Raw genomic sequence first — 21,162 nt, 5'->3', positions numbered from 1 at the left:
ATCTCCTCTTTATTCTCCATTTGTGTGTCTCATTGTCAGACCCAAAGGCAGTTTAGTGATTCTCAGCATGGACACATTAATGTTCAGCAACTTTTATGCCTTACCGTTGGGTTTGAGGAACTTCTTTGCATGCAAGTAACTCTCCAGCATCCGCTCATTGAACAGCATGTATCCCATAGGCTCAGAAATGATAATATCCACCTGTTCAGGAAGAGTCACTTCCTCCACCTTTCCTGGAATCACCACAATTCGATCGGTTAGATTGTTACTCTTCACCAATAGCTACAGAAGGAAGACGAAACATCAGTTCAATGTTAGTGGACCTCATAAAAGGAAAAGCATGCCTTACAAAAAATGTTTTCAAATTTGTAACTTGCCAAAAACATCACATGCTAGTCCGACAGTCTGACAATTTGGCCATTTCATACACTTGAAAGCATAAAACTTTGCGCAAAACTTTTTTTTTGCTGGAGTAGGTTTAATTTAGCTCCTAGTGGGGACATCCTCCTTTCCCTTAGCCGGGGGCCACAAACTTAAAAGGCTACGCAGGGTCTTAAAGTGGAGGTTCACCCGGAAATGACAATTTTTAACATTAGATTGATGCTCATTTTGTCAAGGGGAATTGGGTAGTTTTTTTTTTTTAAATCGAAGCCGTACTTATCATTTTAGAGATACATCTTCTCCGCGGCTTCCGGGTATGGGCTGCGGGACTGGGCGTTCCTTCTTGATTGACAGGCTTCCGACGGTCGCATCCATCGCGTCACGATTTTCCGAAAGTAGCCGACCGTCGGTGCGCAGGCGCCGTATAGAGCCGCACCGACGTTCGGCTTCTTTCGGCTACTCGTGACGCGATAGATGAGACCGTCGGAAGCCTGTCAATCAAATAGGAACGCCCAGTCCCGAAGACCATACCCGGAAGCGGCGGAGAAGATCGCTCTCTAAAACGGTAAGTACTGCTTCGTTTTTAACCAGTTAAGCCCCGGACCAATATGCAGCCTAAAGACCCAAGGTGTTTTTACAGTTCGGGACTGCGTCGCTTTAACAGACAATTGCGCGGTCGTGCGACGTGGCTCCCAAACAAAATTGGCGTCCTTTTCCCCCCCACAAATAGAGCTTTCTTTTGGTGGTATTTGATCACATCTGCGGTTTTTAGTTTTTGCGCTATAAACAAAAATAGAGCGACAATTTTGACAAAAATGCAATATTTTTTACTTTTTGCTGTAATAAATATCCCCCAAAAACATATATAAAAACATTTTTTTTCCTCAGTTTAGGCCGATACGTATTCTTCTACCTATTTTTAGTAAAAAAAAAAAAATCGCAATAAGCGTTTATCGATTGGTTTGCGCAAAATTTATAGTGTTTACAAAATAGGGGATAGTTTTATTGCATTTTTATTAATTTTTTTTTTTTACTACTAATGGCGGCGATCAGCAATTTTTTTCGTGACTGACATTATGGCGGACACTTCGGACAATTTTGACACATTTTTGGGACCATTGTCATTTTCACAGCAAAAAATGCATTTAAATTGCATTCTTTATTGTGAAAATGACAGTTGCAGTTTGGGAGTTAACCACAGGTGGCGCTGTAGGAGTTAGGGTGCACCTAGTATGTGTTTACAACTGTTTGGGGGTGTGGCTGTAGGAATGACGTCATCGATCGTGTCTTCCCTATAAAGGGAATGACGCGATCGATGCGCCGCCATAGTGAAGGACGGGGAAGCCGTGTTTACACACGGCTCTCCCCGTTCTTCAGCTCCGGGGAGCGATCGCGACGGAGCGGCTATAAACAAATAGCCGCGCCGTGGTCCCGGATCGCTCCCCGAGCGGACCCGACCTCCGCATGTAGCGGGGGGGGGTCCCGATCGGACCCCCCACCCGCTAATAGGCGAGGACGTACGTGTACGCCCATGTGCCTGTACGTGCCATATTGTGGACGTATATGTACATGCGGGGGTCGGGAACTGGTTAAAAAAACCTACCCGATTCCCCTTGACAAAATGAGCATCAATCTAATGTTACATTTTTTTTTTAGGGTGAACTCGTGCTTTAAGATGTTGCCTCTGGCATCACACTAAAATGAATTTTCTGCACAACTACCTTCATTTTGTACTTTAGGTCATGGAAAAATGTTTTACATTAACCCGCTACCAGCTATGATTTTATACCAATTAAAAAAAATAAAAAAAGCTTCACTATACTTAAAAGCAGAATCAAACGCTAAACCCTACCCCTCTTCTGCACCACCATCTCAAAAACCTCTGGCATGTGCACATATGCTTCACTAGTGTCCTTCTGGTATCTAGGATCTGGCAGAGACCGGCGACCTATATGAACAGCGAGATGTCTGCATGTGCGCCCAATCGCTGCCAGCTTCTGGTAGATTGCCATTATACAGCCGGCAGAGCTTATGCACACACAATCGCACAAAGCTTAGTAACACATTGCGTCCTGGCATAGCGTTGGTGTAGCAATACCAGGAAGAAGCAAGGCCTGGACTAGGCCGGAAACCTGGAAGTGCTGCATTGCAGCAAATAAAAAGTACAATAGTAAAAAAAATTATAAAAATGGTTAGCAATTGTGTAAGGGGGGTGATAAAATAAAGGAAAGGTTGGTGCATGGAGTTTATTTCCACTTTAAATACTACAAAAGTGTTCTGTCAGATGCCCACTTAGGCCACACTAGGAATGGCGCATGTTACAGGAGAATGATGCAGGTGGGGAAGATCTATTACCAGTCCAATGAAGAACCGACAAGGAATGATCCCTCTCTTGCGCCAAAATTGGTTTAGCACACAATTGCCCCTTACTGTAAAATCTCCTTTAGGTTTAGAAAGAATGGTGCCAGGTAAGAGCCTTCCTTACAATCTATTCAGTACAGAAACAATTAATAGAAAGTTACAATACAAAGCTGTTGCTAAAGGAGTTTATATAAAATCAGACTGTAGACATGTGTGGCCAGCTTTAGGAAGAGTTTTAGGAAGAGCAGAGGTTTTATATTCAAGGCTTGGCCTGTGCCATGACCACTCACCTCAGCGTGCTGTGCCATGCTGCTCGCTTCAACAGCATAAACCTTGCGAGCTCCAGCCTGAACTGCAAAGAATGACAGGATCCCTGAGCCACAGCCAACGTCTAAAACAACCTGAAGAGAGAAAAAACAAACATTCAGAAAGTTTTCCGATCCCACCCCAGAGCATGTGCTGTGATGTGCTCCGAAATTTACTTTATCTTTGAAGTCTGGATGGTTCTGTAGGATAGCTCGCTGGTAGGTGCCAGTCCTCACATAGTCCTGCATCATGTTCTGTTGCTGTGACAGGTAGCCATAAAACTGCAATGAAAAAATGATACACCGAGATGAAACAAATCTCCCTACAAAAGTTTTACATGTATATCTGATGTCTTAATCTTTATATACGGTTTATAAAGTGCACATCGTGTTTGACATTTTCACTTTCTCATTCTGCACCGTGATAGAGGTCTTGGCTTACACTGGGAGAAAGCTGATTGGAGGAAAGGCACCCCCCCTCCCGATAGGGGGAGAGACTTTCAGAGCTGTGCTGCGAGTAAAGCAGCTTTCTGCTAATCTATAGCACCTCACACAGACACCAATTTCAGGCTGGTTTATCATGCGTCAGAAGTGATCAGACTGATAACAGAAGAACAGAGCAGGAGAACGCTATGGGAAACAGTGCTTTGAAGAGAGATAAGAAAACACTGCAAATATATGTGCACAGCTTAAATTTCACAAATCGGGTTTACATCCACTTTAAAGCTGGATACATTGCTGTATCATTTTTGGCAAATGTCTTCTGCTGCCATATTTTTATATTTAATGAGAGAAAATAACCGCTCAGAAGTCTTTAACGAACCTTCCCACTGGAACCAAACCATGGGTGCCGGCAATGCAATAGTGATGCAAAAATACGAAGGAAACTTGGACAGCCGCACTCCAAAAATGTTCTTTTAATTAAAATCAATCACAAAATAAACATGCCTGCCAGACTTCACCCTATATAAAATTTGCCCCAAAATACAATTCCTGCCACCATGCTGCCAAACAAGTCTTTGTCTCTCTTATTAATACCTTTTCATCAAGTCCCTGTCGGCTCTTCTCAACCTTAACTCTGCTTCGTCCCCCTCTACCCACCAACTCACTCATTGTCCAAGAGATTGGCAATCACTTCAAAAGACAAGATGGATGCAATTTGTGAGGACACCTCCACTGTGCGTACATCTTCACCACCCAACATACCTTGCCTAACAGCACGTTCACTCTCCTCTTTTGAATTGGCTACCATTGAAGAGGTTACAAAACTTCTCAGAGGCCTACCTAACCAATTGTCCCTTGGATCCTGTTCCCTCACTACTACGGTCACCCTCTTCTAGCCTATGCTCCCTCACATCTTCAATCTCTCCCTCTCTAGCGCCACTTAAAAAGCCCTCATTGGACCCCACCAACCTGAACAACAACTTAAAGTGGAGGTTCACCCTATAAAAAACATCTAACACTGCACCCAGCACCGTGCTGCATATAAAATGTCACTGACCTTTATTTATTTTTTTCCGTAGATATCGTTTAGCCGTGGAATTCAACGCGGCTTCCGGGTAGGGAATCCCGCGGGAGTGGGCGTTCCTATTGACATGCCAATCAATTGGCATGCTAAACGACGGCGCACACAGCGCGTCACGACTTCCCGAAAGAAGGTCGGCTTGGCTCTATTCGGCGCCGAATAGAGCCGAGCTTCCTGCGGGAAGTCGTGACGCTCTGTGTGCGCCGTCGTTTAGCATGCCAATTGATTGGCATGTCAATAGGAACGCCCACTACGGCGGGATTCTGCTCTATCCTGGTTCTCTGCCCATCTATCACAGTGCTCCTTCAGTGTTACATAAAAAACGGTCTCCTCTCCATGTCCCCTTTCTGTGGGGATCTCCCAAGACTCTGTTCTTGGACCACTTCTCCATCTACACCTCCTCCCTTGGTCACTTGATAACCGCCCACAGCTTTCAATACCACCGATACACCGATGACACCCAAATCTGTCTGGCTTCTTTTACTTTAGTGCAGTCCTCCTTCACTTACCTCATCCTTCCATTTTGCTTTTAAATGTCCTTATTTCTTCTGAGAAATCCTCACTTCCTGTTCTTCTGTCTTTAATTCCACACAGTAATGCAAGGCTTTCTCCCTGGTGTGGAGAAAGCCTCTTGAGGGGGGGAGGGGGCGAGCAGGCAAGTCAGGACACTCTACTTTGCAGATAGAGAAAAGAGCTATGTGTTAGTGGGCGTCCTGACACTCCTGTTCGCCCCCTCAAGAGGCTTTCTCCACACCAGGAAGAAAGCCTCACATTATTGTGTGTAGTTACAGAAAGAACAGGAAGTGAGGATTTCTCAGAAGAAACAAAAACATTTAAAAGCAAAATGGAAGGATGAGGTAAGTGAAGGAGGACTGCACTAAAGTAAAAGGAAGCGATTTAGGAGAAAAAAAAAAAAACCTTTACAACCCCTTTAAACTAAATCTCTCTAAAAAAGAGCTATTAATATTCCCCCTTCACTCGTGGCCCACTCCATGAATTTTCCCATCAAAACCACCAATGTAACCATCAGTTCCTCCCCTCACACCAGGGTACTAGGTGTAATCCTAGACTCTGACTTGTCATTTCAGCCTTAAAGGGTCACTAAAAGGAAAAACATTTTTTTGCTGGGTAGAGAGACATAATAGTTAACTGATTCCTTTTAAAAATGATTAAAAATAGATGAAAACCAATCATATAATGTACCTACAGTTTAGTTTCGTTTTTGCCGTTTCCTGGTTCTCCGATGTACAGAGCCAGAGAGCCAATAGAGGGCAGTGATGGTTTGGAAAACGAAACCGATTGGTGCTGTGGGGTTTTAGACACACAGTAATCACACCTCCTTAATTAGTGACCACAGAGAGAAATCTCCCAGTACTGTGGTTATCAGGAAACAGACAACCAGGAAGTGTCCAGAACAGAGAAGAATTACAGCAACATCAGAGCAAAAACGAACAATGAGGACATGAAACCAGGACTGCAGTAAGGTAAAGGAAGCTATTTGGCTAAAAAAAAATGTTTCCTTTAGTGACCCTTTAAGTCCAAGAGGTTGTAGAATTTACCTCTGTAACATCTTTAAAATGCGCCCCTTTTTAAGAAATTAAACCACCAAGCTCCCCATTCACTCCCTTGTCATCTCTCCCCTTGACTATTGCAACTCCCTCATTGGCCTGCCTCTCCACAAGCTATCCCTTCAGTCCATCATGAATGTCGCTGCCAGATTCATCCACCTTCCCAACCATTCAGGGTCCGCCACTCCCTCCACTGGCTTCCTGTTGCCCAACGAGTAAAATTCAAAACATACAAGGCCATTTACAATTCTGCCCCAAGCTACATCACCAATCTCATCTCCAAATAGAATCCAAAACAGCCCTCTCCACTCCTCCCAAGAGACCTTGTGCTTTCTAGCACACTTGTCTCCTTCACCACCACACGTTCATCTTCAGAACTTCTCTAGAGCCTCTCCCATCCTCAAAGTCACTACCCCAATCTGTCCAGTTCTCTCCTACTCTATCCACTTTTAGGCGATTCCTTCAAACTTGTCTCTTCAGAGAGGCCTATCCTGCCTTCAGTTAACCGATAGCTAGATTCAGAAAGAGTTAAGCCGGCGTAACTCTGAATCTAAGCCGTTGTATCTTTAAGTGTATTCTCCAAATGAGATACAGGCATACCCCGCTTTACGGACACTCACTTTACGTACACTCGCGAGTACGGACATGCCTGCGAGTGTACGTAAAGTGTCTCACAGGTACAAATATTCCCGCGCCGTGCACCCGCATTAGACGGAACTGAAGTTCTGAGCACTTAGCCTGCTCAGTTCCAGTGTGCTCTTTCTGTATCCTGGCTGCCTCCCCACCTCCGGTGACATCACATCCCCTCAGGCTTCCCTGTCAGCCACAGAATGCCATCCAGCCTCTCAATAGCAATGTCCTTTGTGCACAGCGCCATATCCGGGGGATGGATTGGAGCGGCCCCCCTTGCATCAGATGAGCTTATTTACATGTGAGTGTTCCCCTGATGCCCCCACTAAAGCCCCTGGCACCCCCACTACAGCCTAGAAGTGAAAAAAGGCATTGCTTCACTTTAAGTACATTTTCGTTTTACATCAATGCTCTGGTCCCGTTGTGTACGTAAAAGTGGGGTATGCCTGTACACTTAAATCTAGCTAAGATACGACGGCCTGCGCCGTCGTATCTTAGCTGTCTATTTAGGCCGGCCGCTAGGGGCGTGAACGCCGATTTACGCCTAGATCAGCGAGATACGCCCATTCACGAACGTACGCTTGCCCGACGCAGTAAAAATACACCGTTTACGTAAGGCGTTTTCAGGCGTAAAGTTATTCCACCAAAAAGCTGGCCTAGCCAATGTTAAGTATGGACGTCGGTCCCGCGTCGAATTTTGAAAATTTTACGTCGTTTGCGCAAGTCGTCCGTGAATGGGGCTGGACGTAATTTACATTCACGTCGAAACCAATAAGTCCTTGCGGCGTAATTTGGAGCATGCGCACTGGGATACGTCCACGGACGGCGCATGCGCCGTTCGTTCAAAACGTCATTTACGTGGGGTCAAGGTTTATTTACATAAAAAAAAAAAAAAAAACACGCCCACCTCTTCACAATTTGAATTAGGTGCGCTTACGCCGGCCCATTTACGCTACGCCGCAACTTAGGAGGCAAGTGCTTTGTGAATACAGCACTTGCTGTTGACTTCCAGCGGTGTAGCGTATATGCGATACGCTACGCCTGCACAAAGTTAAGCCAGTCTTTCTGAATCTGGCTATGAATCTTCTACTTCCAGCATCAGTTCATCCATCAGTGTTACCAACTTGTTTCACCAGCCCCTCCCTATTAGGTGGTAAGCTCGCAGGAGCCCGTCTAACCCTCTCGTATGGATTTGAATTTTCTACCTTTATATTTTAAAGCACTGCAAAAACTGTTGGCGCTGTATAATATTATTATTATTATTAATAATAAAAGTGCCCGGTGAGTTTTTTTTAGCTGACCTTAAAAAAAATAAAAAATTAGACCCTTTGCTTTCTAAGGTAAACTGATATTTATTGTCATATATAGGACAGAACTTTATTAGGTTCAAGATAGATTGGAAAACTTGTCGCATATTTACAGTCAAGAATCACAAATTATGAGATTTCCCTCTCCTGGAGGTACCCATGGAAGAATTACTGGGACAGGAAGACATAGGAAATCAGACGACTGTAAAGCGTGAAAAAGTGTTTAAAGTGGTTGTAAAGTCAAAATATTCACTTTCAATGTAATTGTGCATTTCATCCTTGTAAACCGATTGACATTTTATTTTTTTCCTTACCTGCCTGCTTCTGAAGTTACAGCTAGATTGACGAGTGGGGACGCGTACCGCGCATGCGCCGGATCCCCGTTAAATTCGGCAAGCAGAGCCTCTGCCGGCTAAAAATCTGTTTATGTCGGGGCTGCGTCATTTCCTTATGGTGACGTCAGCCCCGACATCCCGCGATACTCCTATTGAGAAGCTGAGCCTTGACCCCATGTGACTCGCTACGTCGGAGGGGTTGTGGAGAGGAGACGTGGCTCGGCTTCAGGAAATCATGCGCACGCGCGGGATTATAGCCACAGCTACATACTGAGGGCGGAAATATATCACTGTATAGGCATGGAAGACAGCAGTAGAAATGGCGGCGGGGAGGTACAAGCAGGAGTGTTCACAAAAACGTATATTGAAACAAGTAAGACGTTTTTTTTGGCATACTATATATGTAACTTTTATTGAAAATACCTAACTTAAGCTATATATGGTGATTTAGTAATTACATGTTTGAGTTTACTACCGCTTTAACTCTTCCCGACTATCCAAAATTTAACTAAAATATTTTGGCTGAAATGACACAACTCCTATGGGGAAGGGTTCCTGATATCTGTCCTCCCAGCATAGAGTTTAGTACCTGGAAGTACTGCACAGCTGATGATTCTTCTGTCCGCTCGCTGAACACACTTTTGTCTGAAGAGGACCTCCTGCAACCCTTTATTATATTGTAAAAGGAGCAGAAATCTGCGGAGGAAGGACAGGATATAGATGACACAAATATACACTCCAACACACCTTATGAATGCAATGACAACGGGAACAAATACATTTTCACAGACAATGACTAAGGCCTTATTCACTTTCATATTTAATATGTATTGAAATATTTCACTGTTAAAATTCAGATTTTGGCACTTTTGAGTTGCCAATTTCTTGGCGTTTTTGCTACACTCATAGGGAAATATTAAAGAGGGGGTTCACCCTATAAAAAAAAAAATTAAGCATAGTAGCGCGAGCCTATTTTTTTGCCCCGTACTCACTGTTTAATCCTATAGTGAAGATTCCGACTCCCCGCGGGAATGGGCGTTCCTATCCAGAGGGAAGATGATTGACGGCCGGCTCTGGCGCGTCATGGTTCTCCGGAAATAGCCGAAATAGGACTTGGCTCTTCACAGCACCTGCGCATAGTCTGTGCGCAGGCGCCGTGAAGAGCCAAGACCTGCTATCTTCGGGGAGCGCGACGTGCCATAGCCGGCCGTCAATCATCTTCCCTCTGGATAGGAACGCCCATTCCCCGCAGGGAGTCGGAATCTTCACTATAGGATTAAACAGTGAGTACAGGGCAAAAAAATAAAATAAAGGCATACTGTAGCTCGCGCTACTATGCTTAACCACTTGCCCACCGGGTTAATTCTGGCACTTCTCTCCTTCATGTGAAAATCACAATTTGTTTGCTAGAAAATTAATCAGAACCCCCAAACATTATATATTTTTTTTTTAGCAGACATCCTAGGGAATAAAATGGCAGTCATTGCAATACTTTGTCACACCGTATTTGCGCAGCGGTCTTACAAGCGCACTTTTTTTGGATAAAAATCACTTTTTTGAATTAAAAAATAAGACAACAATACATTTTGCCCAATTTTTTTATATATTGTGAAAGATAATGTTACGCCGAGTAAAATGATACCCAACATGTCACGCTTAAAAATTGCGCCCGCTCGTGGCATGGCGTCAAACTTTTACCCTTAAAAATCTCGATAGGCGACGTTTAAAAAATTCTACAGGTTGCATTTTTTGAGTTGCAGAGTAGGTCTAGGGCTAGAATTATTGCTCTCACTCTAACGATCGCGGCAATACCTCACTTGTGTGGTTTGAATACCGTTTTCATATGCGGGCGCTACTCGCGTATGCGTTTGCTTCTGCGCGCGAGCTCGTCGGGATGGGGCGCTTTAAAAAAAATGTTTTTGGTTTTCTTATTTTTATTTAGTTTTATAATTTTTTACACTGAAATAAAAAAAATAAAAAAAATTGATCACTTTTATTCCTATTACAAGGAATGTAAACATCCCTTGTAATAGAAAAAAGCATGACAGGTCCTCTTAAATATGAGATCTGGGGTCAAAAAGACCTCACATCTCATAATTAGACTTAAATGCAAAAAAAATAAAAAATAAATAAAAATGTCATTTTTTCAAATGACAAAAAAAAAAAATGTTTCTTTAAGAGGCTGGGCGGGACTGACGTTTTGACGTCACTTCCGCCCAGCAGAGCTATGAGGACGGGTGAAGGAGATTTCTCCTTCAGTCCCGTCCCCGCTCAGCTGCCGAACACATCCGATCCCCTCCGCCGCTACCGACGGCTCCGGTAAGCGGCGGAGGACGCGGGAGAGCGGCGGGAGGGGGGGGCCCTCTCCCGCCACCGATAACGGCGATCTCGCGGCGAATCCGCCGCGGAGACCGCCGTTATCGTGTACACCACCGCCCCCTGAAAAGATGAATATCTCGGTTGTGGCAGCAGCTGCTGCCGTTATCGAGATATTCAACTTTAAAAACAGGACGTCTTTTTGACATGGGGCGGTGGTCAAGTGGTTAATTTAATGCTAAAATGTTGTTATTGAGGGTGAACCACCGCTTTAAAGTTGAACTCCAATTTACAGCTATAGTTTTCATTATGGAAAAAGCATTTGGAAGGAAAAAGACGTGCCATCGTTTGTCTTTATAATAATTATGGCAGTTGGTGGGAAGTGGACATCGTTCCCTGGGTAAGCTTAGACCCCAGAGGTAGGGAGGCCAGGATGCTGGTGAGGAAGTGTAGGTTGGCAAGTATAAATGTAAAGGGGCAGGCTATGTACAGACATCTTATTGGGTGAGTGACACTGGGAATCATCTACTAAAGCTGGCGTGACCAACGATTCCATCTCCTCTGCCTGGAGTTTGCATGGTTCTCCCTGTGTTCCGCGTGGGTTTCCGCCGGGGTCACCGGTTTCCTCCAACACTCAGAGAAAAACATGAGCGCAGAGAAGTGGAGTTGCGCGGTATAAGTACACGGTTAATACATTACACGGATAGTACACCATACATAATTAAAAAAAAAAAAAAAAAAAAAACACAGTCTCACTGCACCGGGGGGGGGGGGGATTTTCCAGAGGTCAAAGATTTTAAGTAGTCAAGGGCAGTTCACATACATTAGAAGAAAGGAAACATACCTGCTGGTGTGGCAAACTGGACCAAGACACTGTTGCAGCCCAGAGTGACGATGAAGGACTGTTTGCCGACGCGGCTGCATTCTGTTTCTGAGTTTATGGTACATTTAAACACGCAGACGCTCTCTGTCGAGGGGAAAAAGAAAATCAACGATTAATATAAAGGGAAAAAAAAAGAAAAAAAAAGCCATATTTTTAAACATCTCCCTTGGTAAAGCATATTGCTTTTTTGTTTTTAAAGTTTAGGTTGTGGAAGGGGTAGAACCTCTGTCAAAGCTTCACAGAGGTCTGTGTTACGTTGGGTAAATTCCCCATTGCATTCTGTCCAGATGCCTGTATTGCCTTCAGGGAAGTAAGGGGAAATCTCTGGAGACACAGGCAGCAAACACTTGGTGGCATGGGGAAAGACTAGAAACTTTGACAACTGTGTATAAGGATAAGCTCAGCCATGTTGGAACCCCATGTGTGCAGACCCTCAAGGAAGTCATCACCTGCTACCAGGGCTTTCCCCACCCCTCAGTGCCACATATACAAAAAAGGCATCTACATGCACCGGTGAGGGAATGCCCTGGTCTCAGATGATTGGACCAATACAGGTGACAGCTTTCTGATGGGCTTAGATCCTAGTCTGAACATGCACAAAGCTCACACTCCTCACTTAGGGCTCTTTCACATGGACGCGTCCGTGTACGGACTCCGCTTTGCTCAGCAGGGATCGCGCCGGTGATCCCCGCTGAGCAGGCGGACAGGTCCGGTCCATCTTTGCACACTGTGCAGGGATACACCCGATAGAGCTCCGCTCTCCTCTATGGGGGGGGGGGAAAATCGGATGAAAACGGACCGCCTGTCCATTTTCATTCGATCGACGAATGGAAAATTGGGTTTGCAGCCATCTGAATTTAGCAGATCGGATGTCAGTGGACATGTCATCGCTGAAATCCGTCGCTCCATAGACCTGCATGGAGCGTCCATTCAGGTCCACCTAAAAAAACTGACAGGTTTGCCTGTGTGAAAGGGGCCTTACCCTGGTGACAACCTTGTCTATAGGACAGGGGGGAGAAATCTACCCAATGAGAACGTAAAGAGGAACTGCAGTCTGCTCACATAATTTGCAATAAAAACATCTTTGCCATATTTTCTACTACTGTGATTCTGTATTTGCCAAATATGCTGCAGAAATCTCCCTCCACCGAGTCTGGCTGCATCCATTTTAACTGAGCAGCTGAGGTGGCTGTCTGTGCACTTCCTGGATTTACACAGAGGCACACCTCCAGCTCTCATTGTCCCTCTTATGACTCATCTCCTCTCCCTTCCTTGCAAACTCTCACAAGAGTGAGAAAGAGCCGTGCATGTCATAAGTCTAGGCTTTTTAGCGGACAAGTAACAGGAAGAGGGCTGTATAAAAGGTATTTACTGGCAAAAAAAAAAAAGTGTTTTACCATTCAAAGTTAAAAACAGAAAGTACGGAAGATTTAATCGATGGAAAGGTGAAAAAAATGACTGATGGTCCGCTTTAAAGTGTTAGTAAACACAGAACCTGCATTCACCATCCCTGGTCTCCCACAGAACATGGAGATGCAATAGTATTAGTAAATATAAACAGCTTAAAGAGGAGTTCCACCCAAAATTATCCCACTCCTCACCCCCTTACATGCCACATTTGGCATGTAATTTTTTTTGGGGGGAGTGGGGGGCTTCAGGAGGAGTGGGCCTTCCTGTCCCACTTCCTCCTTCCGCCGAGAGGCTGGTTAGGCGATTAAGCTTAATCGCCTACAGCAGCCCCTCCCTGTAGGCGATCGCCTAGGACACGTCACAGGTCCTAGGCGATCTGTCCAATCAGAAGGCGCAGCGCCGGGCCACACCGCATGCGCAGTGGGTGCCCGGCCGTGAAGCCGAAAGCTGTCACGGCCGGGTGCCCACAGTTGAAATGAAGACGCCGGCCGGGGAGGGGGTTGGGAGAGGAGCGGAGCCCCGGCCGGCACGTCGCTGGAACGCTGGAGCAGGCAAGTATGTTTATTAAAAGCCAGCAGCTACACTTTTTATAGCTGCTGACTTTTAACATAAAAATTGGCTGGAACTCCCCTATAATACCCTTTCTCATCAGCAGTATGTGCAAGTCTTGTAACTTACATCAGTGTCTGGTTAAAGCTTGTATGAGGAGTGTTCATCCTGCTTACTGTCTTATGAGGCTGCAGGATCCCTGACCTATTTGGACAGTGCAGATTGGCCCTGTGCTGACCACATGGACTCATCCAAGAGAAAAAAAAAAAAAAAAAAAAAAAACACCCGAACACACCACACACCAAACTGAGCATGTCCCCTAGCCTCTGTACTGTCAGGATATGGTTTGGAGGACTCTGGAAGAAGGGGAGGTTTAGAGAAGACTTTTACACAATGTGCAAGATTATCCCCTTAGGTTCCACAGCAAGTACAACAAGCATGCTTTACTGCATATACAGACTGATTTTACTGTTGTGGGTTTAGTAACACTTTAAACAGCAACAAAACGTAACAGCCCAAGAGCCATTTCTACCGCAGTTTTTTTTTTTCTAAACGTTTAGTGTTCTCTAACTTCACTTAACTATGCACACCAGTCTGTTGTGTTGTGTCATGCTGATGTGCACTGCAACACCTTGTTACGCACTGCATAAAAATGCTGTATGCCCACATTTTTCCTCAACACATTAGTTTGGTGCATTTGAGGAACAGCCTAGGTTTTTGTCCTCGTGCTGAACCTTCATTGGTCAACTCAAATCAACACGCCTGGTATCAGCTCCTCCCCAATCTATAGAGGAAAAAAATAATGTTGGTCTGGAGGTACAATTTTACAAAGGCCCCTTTCACACTTGTCCTGGGATTTGGGACTGCAAAGTCGCATGACAAGTCATTCCCCCCCGCGATCTCAAGTCATTCCCCCCCGCGATCTCAAGTCATTCCCCCCCGCGATCTCAAGTCATTCCCCCCCGCGATCTCAAGTCATTCCCCCCCGCGATCTCAAGTCATTCCCCCCCGCGATCTCAAGTCATTCCCCCCCGCGATCTCAAGTCATTCCCCCCCGCGATCTCAAGTCATTCCCCCCCGCGATCTCAAGTCATTCCCCCCCGCGATCTCAAGTCATTCCCCCCCGCGATCTCAAGTCATTCCCCCATGATTTCAAGTCATGCCGAGTTGAAAGTAGTCCCTGCACTACTTTGGTGTGACTTTGACGCGAGTTACACAGGCATTCCATAAAAACACGAAAAAAATAAATCACAGCACAGTCGTGGTAGTATGAAAGGGGCCTTAGGCCCTTTTCATATGATCAGGTCCATCGGTCAGTGTTTTTTTTTTTTTTTTTTTTTTTTTTTTTTAGGCATACCTGATCAGATTCATCCATATAGACAGATGACTAAACATTTATACCTCTCTACCCTGGGTCCGATCATGTCTGCTTAACCACTTCAGCTCCAGAAGGCTTTGCCCCCTTAATGACCAGGCCGTTTTTTGCAATACAGCACTGTTTATACACCGCCCCAAAGATGTTGCTTGCAGGACATTTCCTGTCCTGCAAGCACACCGCTCCAGTGTGAAAGCAAATCAGCCTTTCACAGGCACGTCAGTGTGGAAGTAGCCCAAGCGAGTCATATGACTGATCCATATGTCCCACGAGGATGACATCACCTGTCAGCATACATAGCTCCAGGGCGATCCAACCCACAAAAGCCTCAGAGAAAAAGGAACTGCGCTGGACATTTGCAGTCACATGTCCAAGTATAAAACGTTTTTTTTTCCCTCTGTAAAAGTATTTGGAAGACGAATTTAGGAAAATCCTCAACTGTTTTACTTGCGTAAACAAAGATTTTTTTAAAGAGCAATGATCTGCAGATCATTTTTTCTTCATAAGGCCCCTTTCACACTGTGGCGGTTTGCAGGCGCTATTGCACTAAAAATAGTGCCTGCAAACCGACCCTGAACAGCGGATGCCATTTCTCCAGTGTGAAAGCCTGGGGGTGCACTAGCAGGACCGCTCCAAAAGTCCTGCTAGCCACATCTTTGGAGCGGTGCATTTATCACTCCTCCACTGCTCATTCCCATTGAAATCAATGGAAACTGCGGCTACACCGCCGGCAGAGGCGCATTGCGGGCGGTATTAACCCCTTTTTCCGGCCGCTAGCAGGGGTTAAAACCGCACCGCTAGCGGCCGAATACCGCCCGCCCCAGTGTGAAAGGGGCCTTACTCTACTCAGCCAGCGATTCAGTGCACCATAAGAACGATCATAGCGGCAGTTCCCTCCCGTCACCTATAAGAACGATCAAGCGGCGGGACATTCCGCCTCCATCCGGTACTTCTCCGGGGACCCAGAGAAACGATCGGCCAGCACGCGTTATGATGTCACGCCCGGGTCCCCAGGAGGAAACAAAACCGCAATCTCGGCATGAGATCTGTGAATTTTTTTTTCCACAATCACATGCTTTCCAGCCTGGAGAAGAGGCGTGGGGTCTTATTGACCCCGCATCTCTCCATAAAGAGAACCTGTCACAATATATATTTTTATTAAAAAGGGGAGGTTTACATTCCTTGTAAATAGGAATAAAAAAAAGTGACCAAAAAAAAAAAGTATTTAAAAATGCCCCTGTCCCCGGTAGCTCGCACTCAGAAGCGAACACACACATGCAAGTCCCGCCCACATATGTAAACACCATTCAAACCACACGTGAGGTATCGGCGTGTGCGTTAGAGCACCAGCAACAATTCTAGCACTAGACCTCCTCTAACTATAAACTGGTAACCTGCAAAATAAAATGTCACCTATGGCGATTTTTTAAGTACTGAAGTTTGACGCCATTCTATGAGTGGGCGCAATTTTAAAGCCTTACAGGTTGGGTATCTATTTACTCTGTAACAATCTTTCACATTATTGGGCCAACTTCACCGTTTTGTTATTTTTTTAATTCAAAAATGTTCCCCCAAAAAAAAGGCGTTTGAAAAGTTATTGCGCAAATACCATGCAAGATAAAAAATTGCAATGACCGCCATTTTATTCCCTAGGCCATGGGTGTCTGCAAAAAAAAAAAAAAAATATATAGTGTTTGGGGTTCTGAGTAATTTTCTAGCAAAAAAAAAAAAAATAGGATTTTTGTACTCACCGTAAAATCCTTTTCTCTGAAGTCCATGGACGGACACAGCTTCCTTACACTCTTGACCGTAGGGTTATGTTCCGTCTAGTCCTCTCCCAATAGACGGAACATAACCCTACAGTCAAGAGTTTAAAAGGAAGCCGTGTCCGTCCATGGACAAAAAGAGAAATGATGTTTGCATGTAGGAGAGACGTGCCAGAATAGGTCCGGTATGGAAGTGGTTAAAGGTGTAAAATATAATCCAATTTTTTTTTTCTTTTTTTAAAAACACACAGTCACCAGAGCAATACATTGTCACCATATGACTGATGTAGCGGTGATCTGGAACACTAGTGACAGTAGTTAATGAAAAAATGAAGAAAAAAACTTTTTTCTTCTTGATTTAAAAAAATAAATAAACATAGTGTCAGACCAGTACAGCGTCGCCAGACCAGTACAGCGTCGCCAGACCAGTACAGCAAATGACCCTAGAGAGGTCAAAAGCTCACAGCGAAGACAGGTAGAACATTTTAAAGAGGAAAAAAAAAAAAAAAAAAAAAAAAGGCTTAGATGAAAATGAAGTGGATTGTCCTGTCCTTGCCGTGTTGGGGTACATCCAATCCAATGCAGAGAGGAAAGTGCTGAGCTGTGAAGGAATATGATAAATTAAAGGAAGCAATAGTAACATTTAGAGAAGGTTGTGCATGTTCCCAATGATCTGGAATACTATTCAAATCCTTGAAGAATATAGAAGATTAGAGCCGAGTCTTGCACTGCCTCAGCCCTGGAAAGGCCAACAATATCTGCAGGTTATAAAGAACCTTCAGCATATATCAGGACGGCAGCAGCATCTGTGCTGTGTGACATGAAGACAAAAGGTCTTAATTCCATGAATTAACATAACAAAACCAGCTTCATTATTACTCAGAGCTTACAGGCTGGAGAGAGTCATTAGTCTCATGAGGGACATTGAAAGAAACCCTTTGTGTGCCCACTACAAAATCCCAGCAAGAGGTCCCCCCATATCACCAGGCTGGTGACAATAGGAAGAGGCACCCCTCTGCTCCCAGACAAACCCCCCCCATCGAATCCCGGCCTGCCAGGAGGGACAATGGGCAGACAGAACAAAGTGAATTTCTACAAAGCCAGGGGGTCCAAACAAAAAAAAAAAAAAAAAAAAGACCAAAGCCACAAGAAAACCAGTACAGTGCACTGCATAGGAAACCAGCTTCTGAGATTTGGGAGTCTGCCAGAAGCATTGTATTACAGCAAGTCTGACCAACCTAGGCAATTAAAGCTATATGATAAAAAATGGACGAGTGGAGCTTATCAGTGACAACCAGGTGTAAACACCATCATTCTATCCATGAAACAGGCAGGTGATGTCCTCTACAAATCTGCACCTTTCCTGCAAAATCTTCTACTTCCGTGCCCTTCCCATGCATCTCGTTAGGGCCCATTTGCATTGATGGCCACAGACGGGAATCTGCAATTCTTGCCGGGGAAGAACCATCCTCCTGTACACGTGTGAACAGGCACGACCAGTTTTATACAGGTAAAGACAGGGTGGATTTAATTTAAATCAATTTTTAACCACTTCCCATCCGGGCCTATTCTGGCACTTTGCTCTTACATGTAAAAATGTTCACTTTACTTTTTTTTTTTTTTTACACATTCTCTTATAAAAAAAAATAAAACATTTTTTAGGGACAGTTCACACCAGACTCAGCGCTGTACAGTTGTGTGCATTTTTTCTGCACTAAAAATGCATGCACAGCGTTTTCCCATGGCTCTAGTTCACATCAGTCAGTTTCCAGTCAGTTTCCAGTCAGTTTCCAGTCAGTTTCCAGTCAGTTTCCAGTCAGTTTCCAGTCAGTTTCCAGTCAGTTTCCAGTCAGTTTCCAGTCAGTTTCCAGTCCACAAACTGACTGCATGGTGTGAACTAGAGCCATTGGAATACATGGAAAAAACACTGTATGCAAAAAAGCACACGGAACTGCGTCTAGTGTGAACTGGCCCTTGGAATGTAAACGTCCCTTGTAATCGAAATAGTGCATGACAGGGCCTCTTTATGGAGAGATATGGGGTCAATAAGACCTCACATCTCTCCTTCAGGCTGGAAAGGCTGAGGGGGGGGGGGAACCCCTCTGGCCTATCCAGCCGTGTCCTCAGCTTTGTTTACTTCCGCCGGCCCGGATGCGTCGTCATTCCCGGGCCTCCAAGGGTCATAGAGATGACTGGGGACCATCGCTATGGTAAACTTCCGGTAGCGACTGATTTGTTCTCAGGCTCACCGATTGCAGTGGTGAGCCCAAAGAAGCACTTGAGGGCGGCGGATATCCCTTCCCGCCGCCTACAAGAACGATCAAGCGTCTCGACTGCCACTATGATTGTTATTGCGGTGCACAGAATTGCCGGCTGAAAACAGAGGATATCAAGATGATGGCTGTAGCTGCTCCCATCATTCAGATTTCCCCACTCAAATCCCACGTCATCTCTGTCCCACAGGGACTTCTCCTCTGACCTGCTGTTGACTCACCGACAGTCCCATTTACTTAAATGGGACAGCTGGCGATGAGGCAGTGACACAACAAGGCGAGGAACATGGCAGCAGGTGAGTGGATACCCGCCAACAGGCCATGATGGATCTGAAACAGACGCTCTAAAAGGACTTATTCTTGCTGATAGTTAGGTTTCCTATTTTTAGGATAAGCTTTCAGGTTAGTAAAAAACAAGATCAGAACTGATTTAGTTTGTAGTGTACATAGATTTGCAAAACAATGGAATATTCCTGAATTTGGTTTTTATCTCATGGTTACTGTGAAATTGTGTGAATGCGTCAATGCAGTGCATGTTATCTCAGCTTGTATTCATCAAATTTACAAAAAATTTAAATATTGCAGAATATACAGCCTTATGCTACATAGCTAAGCTCCATTTCATACTGAAAACACAAAATTATTAATGCATCGTAAATAGGAAATTCTTTAGATTGATTTTTATGCCAAAAAGGCATTAAAATAAAATCTAAAATAAAAAATAAAGTTTAGAAAACAAAATGTATCCACCACCCAGAGTACATGTCAGTGGCTGCCAACGCCGGCAATGAACCGTTTGTCAACCAGCCGCCATCATTGTAACCGCTGCAGGTCGGCTCTCCTGCGCAAACCGCCGTAGCTATACGGCAGTGCGTTCATGGGGGATAGCGGGCACTCGATGTCCGCCGGCGACCTGCGATCGTGGTGTACAGTGGCAGAACGGGGGACCTGCTAGTGTAAACAAGGCGGATCTCCATTCTGACAGACAACATGTCGGATTTTCTGTTCCCAGTGATCTCATGTCCCCGCTACTGTCGAACAGACTTTACCCCTAATCGTGCCCTTCCCTTTTAGTGTCATCTTTACATTATTGCATTGCTCGGTGCTATAAAAATGCATTGATGTCACTGGTCCCCAAAAAGTCACTTGGGGTCAGATTTGTCCACCGAAATGTCGCAGCCCAGAGAAAAAGAAAAGAATTTGCAGATCGCCGCCATTACCGGTGAAAAAATAAAAATAAAATCCCTAAATGTATCAGTTTGTAGACGCTATAACATTTGCGCAAACCAATATACGCTTATTGCGATTTATTTTACAAAAAATAGTTAGAATACATATCGGCCTAAACTGATGAAGAAATTAGATTTTTGTTTTTTTATATTTTTGGGGAATAAGTATTATAGCAGAAAGAAAAAAAAAAAAAAAAAAAAAAACAGATGACCAAAATATCACCAAAAGAAAGCTCTATTAAAAGTTTGGGTACAGAGTCACACACTATATCGCAAAAAATGGCCTGGCCAGAAGTGGGTAAATCCTTTCGGGGCTGAAGTGGTTAAGGCAGGGGTGGGCAACTGCGGTCCTCCAGCTGCTGTGGAACTACAAGTGCCTTAATGCCTCAGTGAGTCATGCTTTCATTGTTACCTGTCAGTTACGCAATGCCTCATGGGACATGTAGTTTCACAACAGCTGGAGAGCCACACTTGCCCACCCCTGAATTAGGGCCATGGATAGGGGTGCAATGGATCATCATTGATCCGTGATCCGAACGGGTCGCCGCGTTCGGATCGGCACACCACGCGATCCACGGCCGTAGGAAAGGCTGCGGCCTAGCTCCGGACATCTTGATACACCCGGCAGTGGCAGCCTAGGTGAGCTCCCCAGAGCGGCGCGCTGACGGGGGAGATGTGCAGAGATGAGGTGGACAGTACAGTGGGGACAATATATGGTGGTGATCCAAAAAATTATCCGATCCGTGACTCTGATCTGAGGAATAATCCGAACCGTGAGTTTTTTGATCCGTTGCCCCCCTAGCCATGGACAAACAATTTGCTTCCAGGGAAAGCCTCTTCTGCCTCCATGCAAACTGGCTGCAGCTAATTATCCAGTATGAAAGCAGCCATAGCTCAGAAAGGATGCCGTGTCCAGACGCAGACTTGAACATCTGAATGCAGCAGCCTA

At 44.9% G+C, this 21,162-nt stretch overlaps 1 protein-coding gene across 3 annotated transcripts in view; it reads right to left on the bottom strand.

Annotated features, from left to right (window-relative positions):
• CARM1 (coactivator associated arginine methyltransferase 1) overlaps positions 1 to 21,162 on the bottom strand; it is a 55,288-nt gene that overhangs the window by 16,207 nt on the left and 17,919 nt on the right. For all 3 annotated transcript variants that reach the window (XR_005748078.1, XM_040346457.1, XM_040346458.1), the window contains exons 2-6: positions 11,573 to 11,695; positions 9,002 to 9,108; positions 3,225 to 3,329; positions 3,033 to 3,143; positions 105 to 282 (exon numbers count right to left, since the gene is read on the bottom strand). Coding sequence is in view for 2 of the 3 variants with exons in the window: in XM_040346457.1 (XP_040202391.1) it covers positions 105 to 282; positions 3,033 to 3,143; positions 3,225 to 3,329; positions 9,002 to 9,108; positions 11,573 to 11,695 (624 nt within the window). In the remaining variant the exon portion in view is untranslated. The remainder of the gene's footprint in view (positions 1 to 104; positions 283 to 3,032; positions 3,144 to 3,224; positions 3,330 to 9,001; positions 9,109 to 11,572; positions 11,696 to 21,162) is intronic.

This window comes from Rana temporaria, chromosome 3 (assembly GCF_905171775.1).
Source record: "Rana temporaria chromosome 3, aRanTem1.1, whole genome shotgun sequence".
In the NCBI taxonomy this organism is placed as follows: Eukaryota; Metazoa; Chordata; class Amphibia; order Anura; family Ranidae; genus Rana; species Rana temporaria.
The sequence above is the reverse complement of the archived record's forward strand: the minus strand, read 5'-3'. Positions and strand labels throughout refer to the sequence as shown.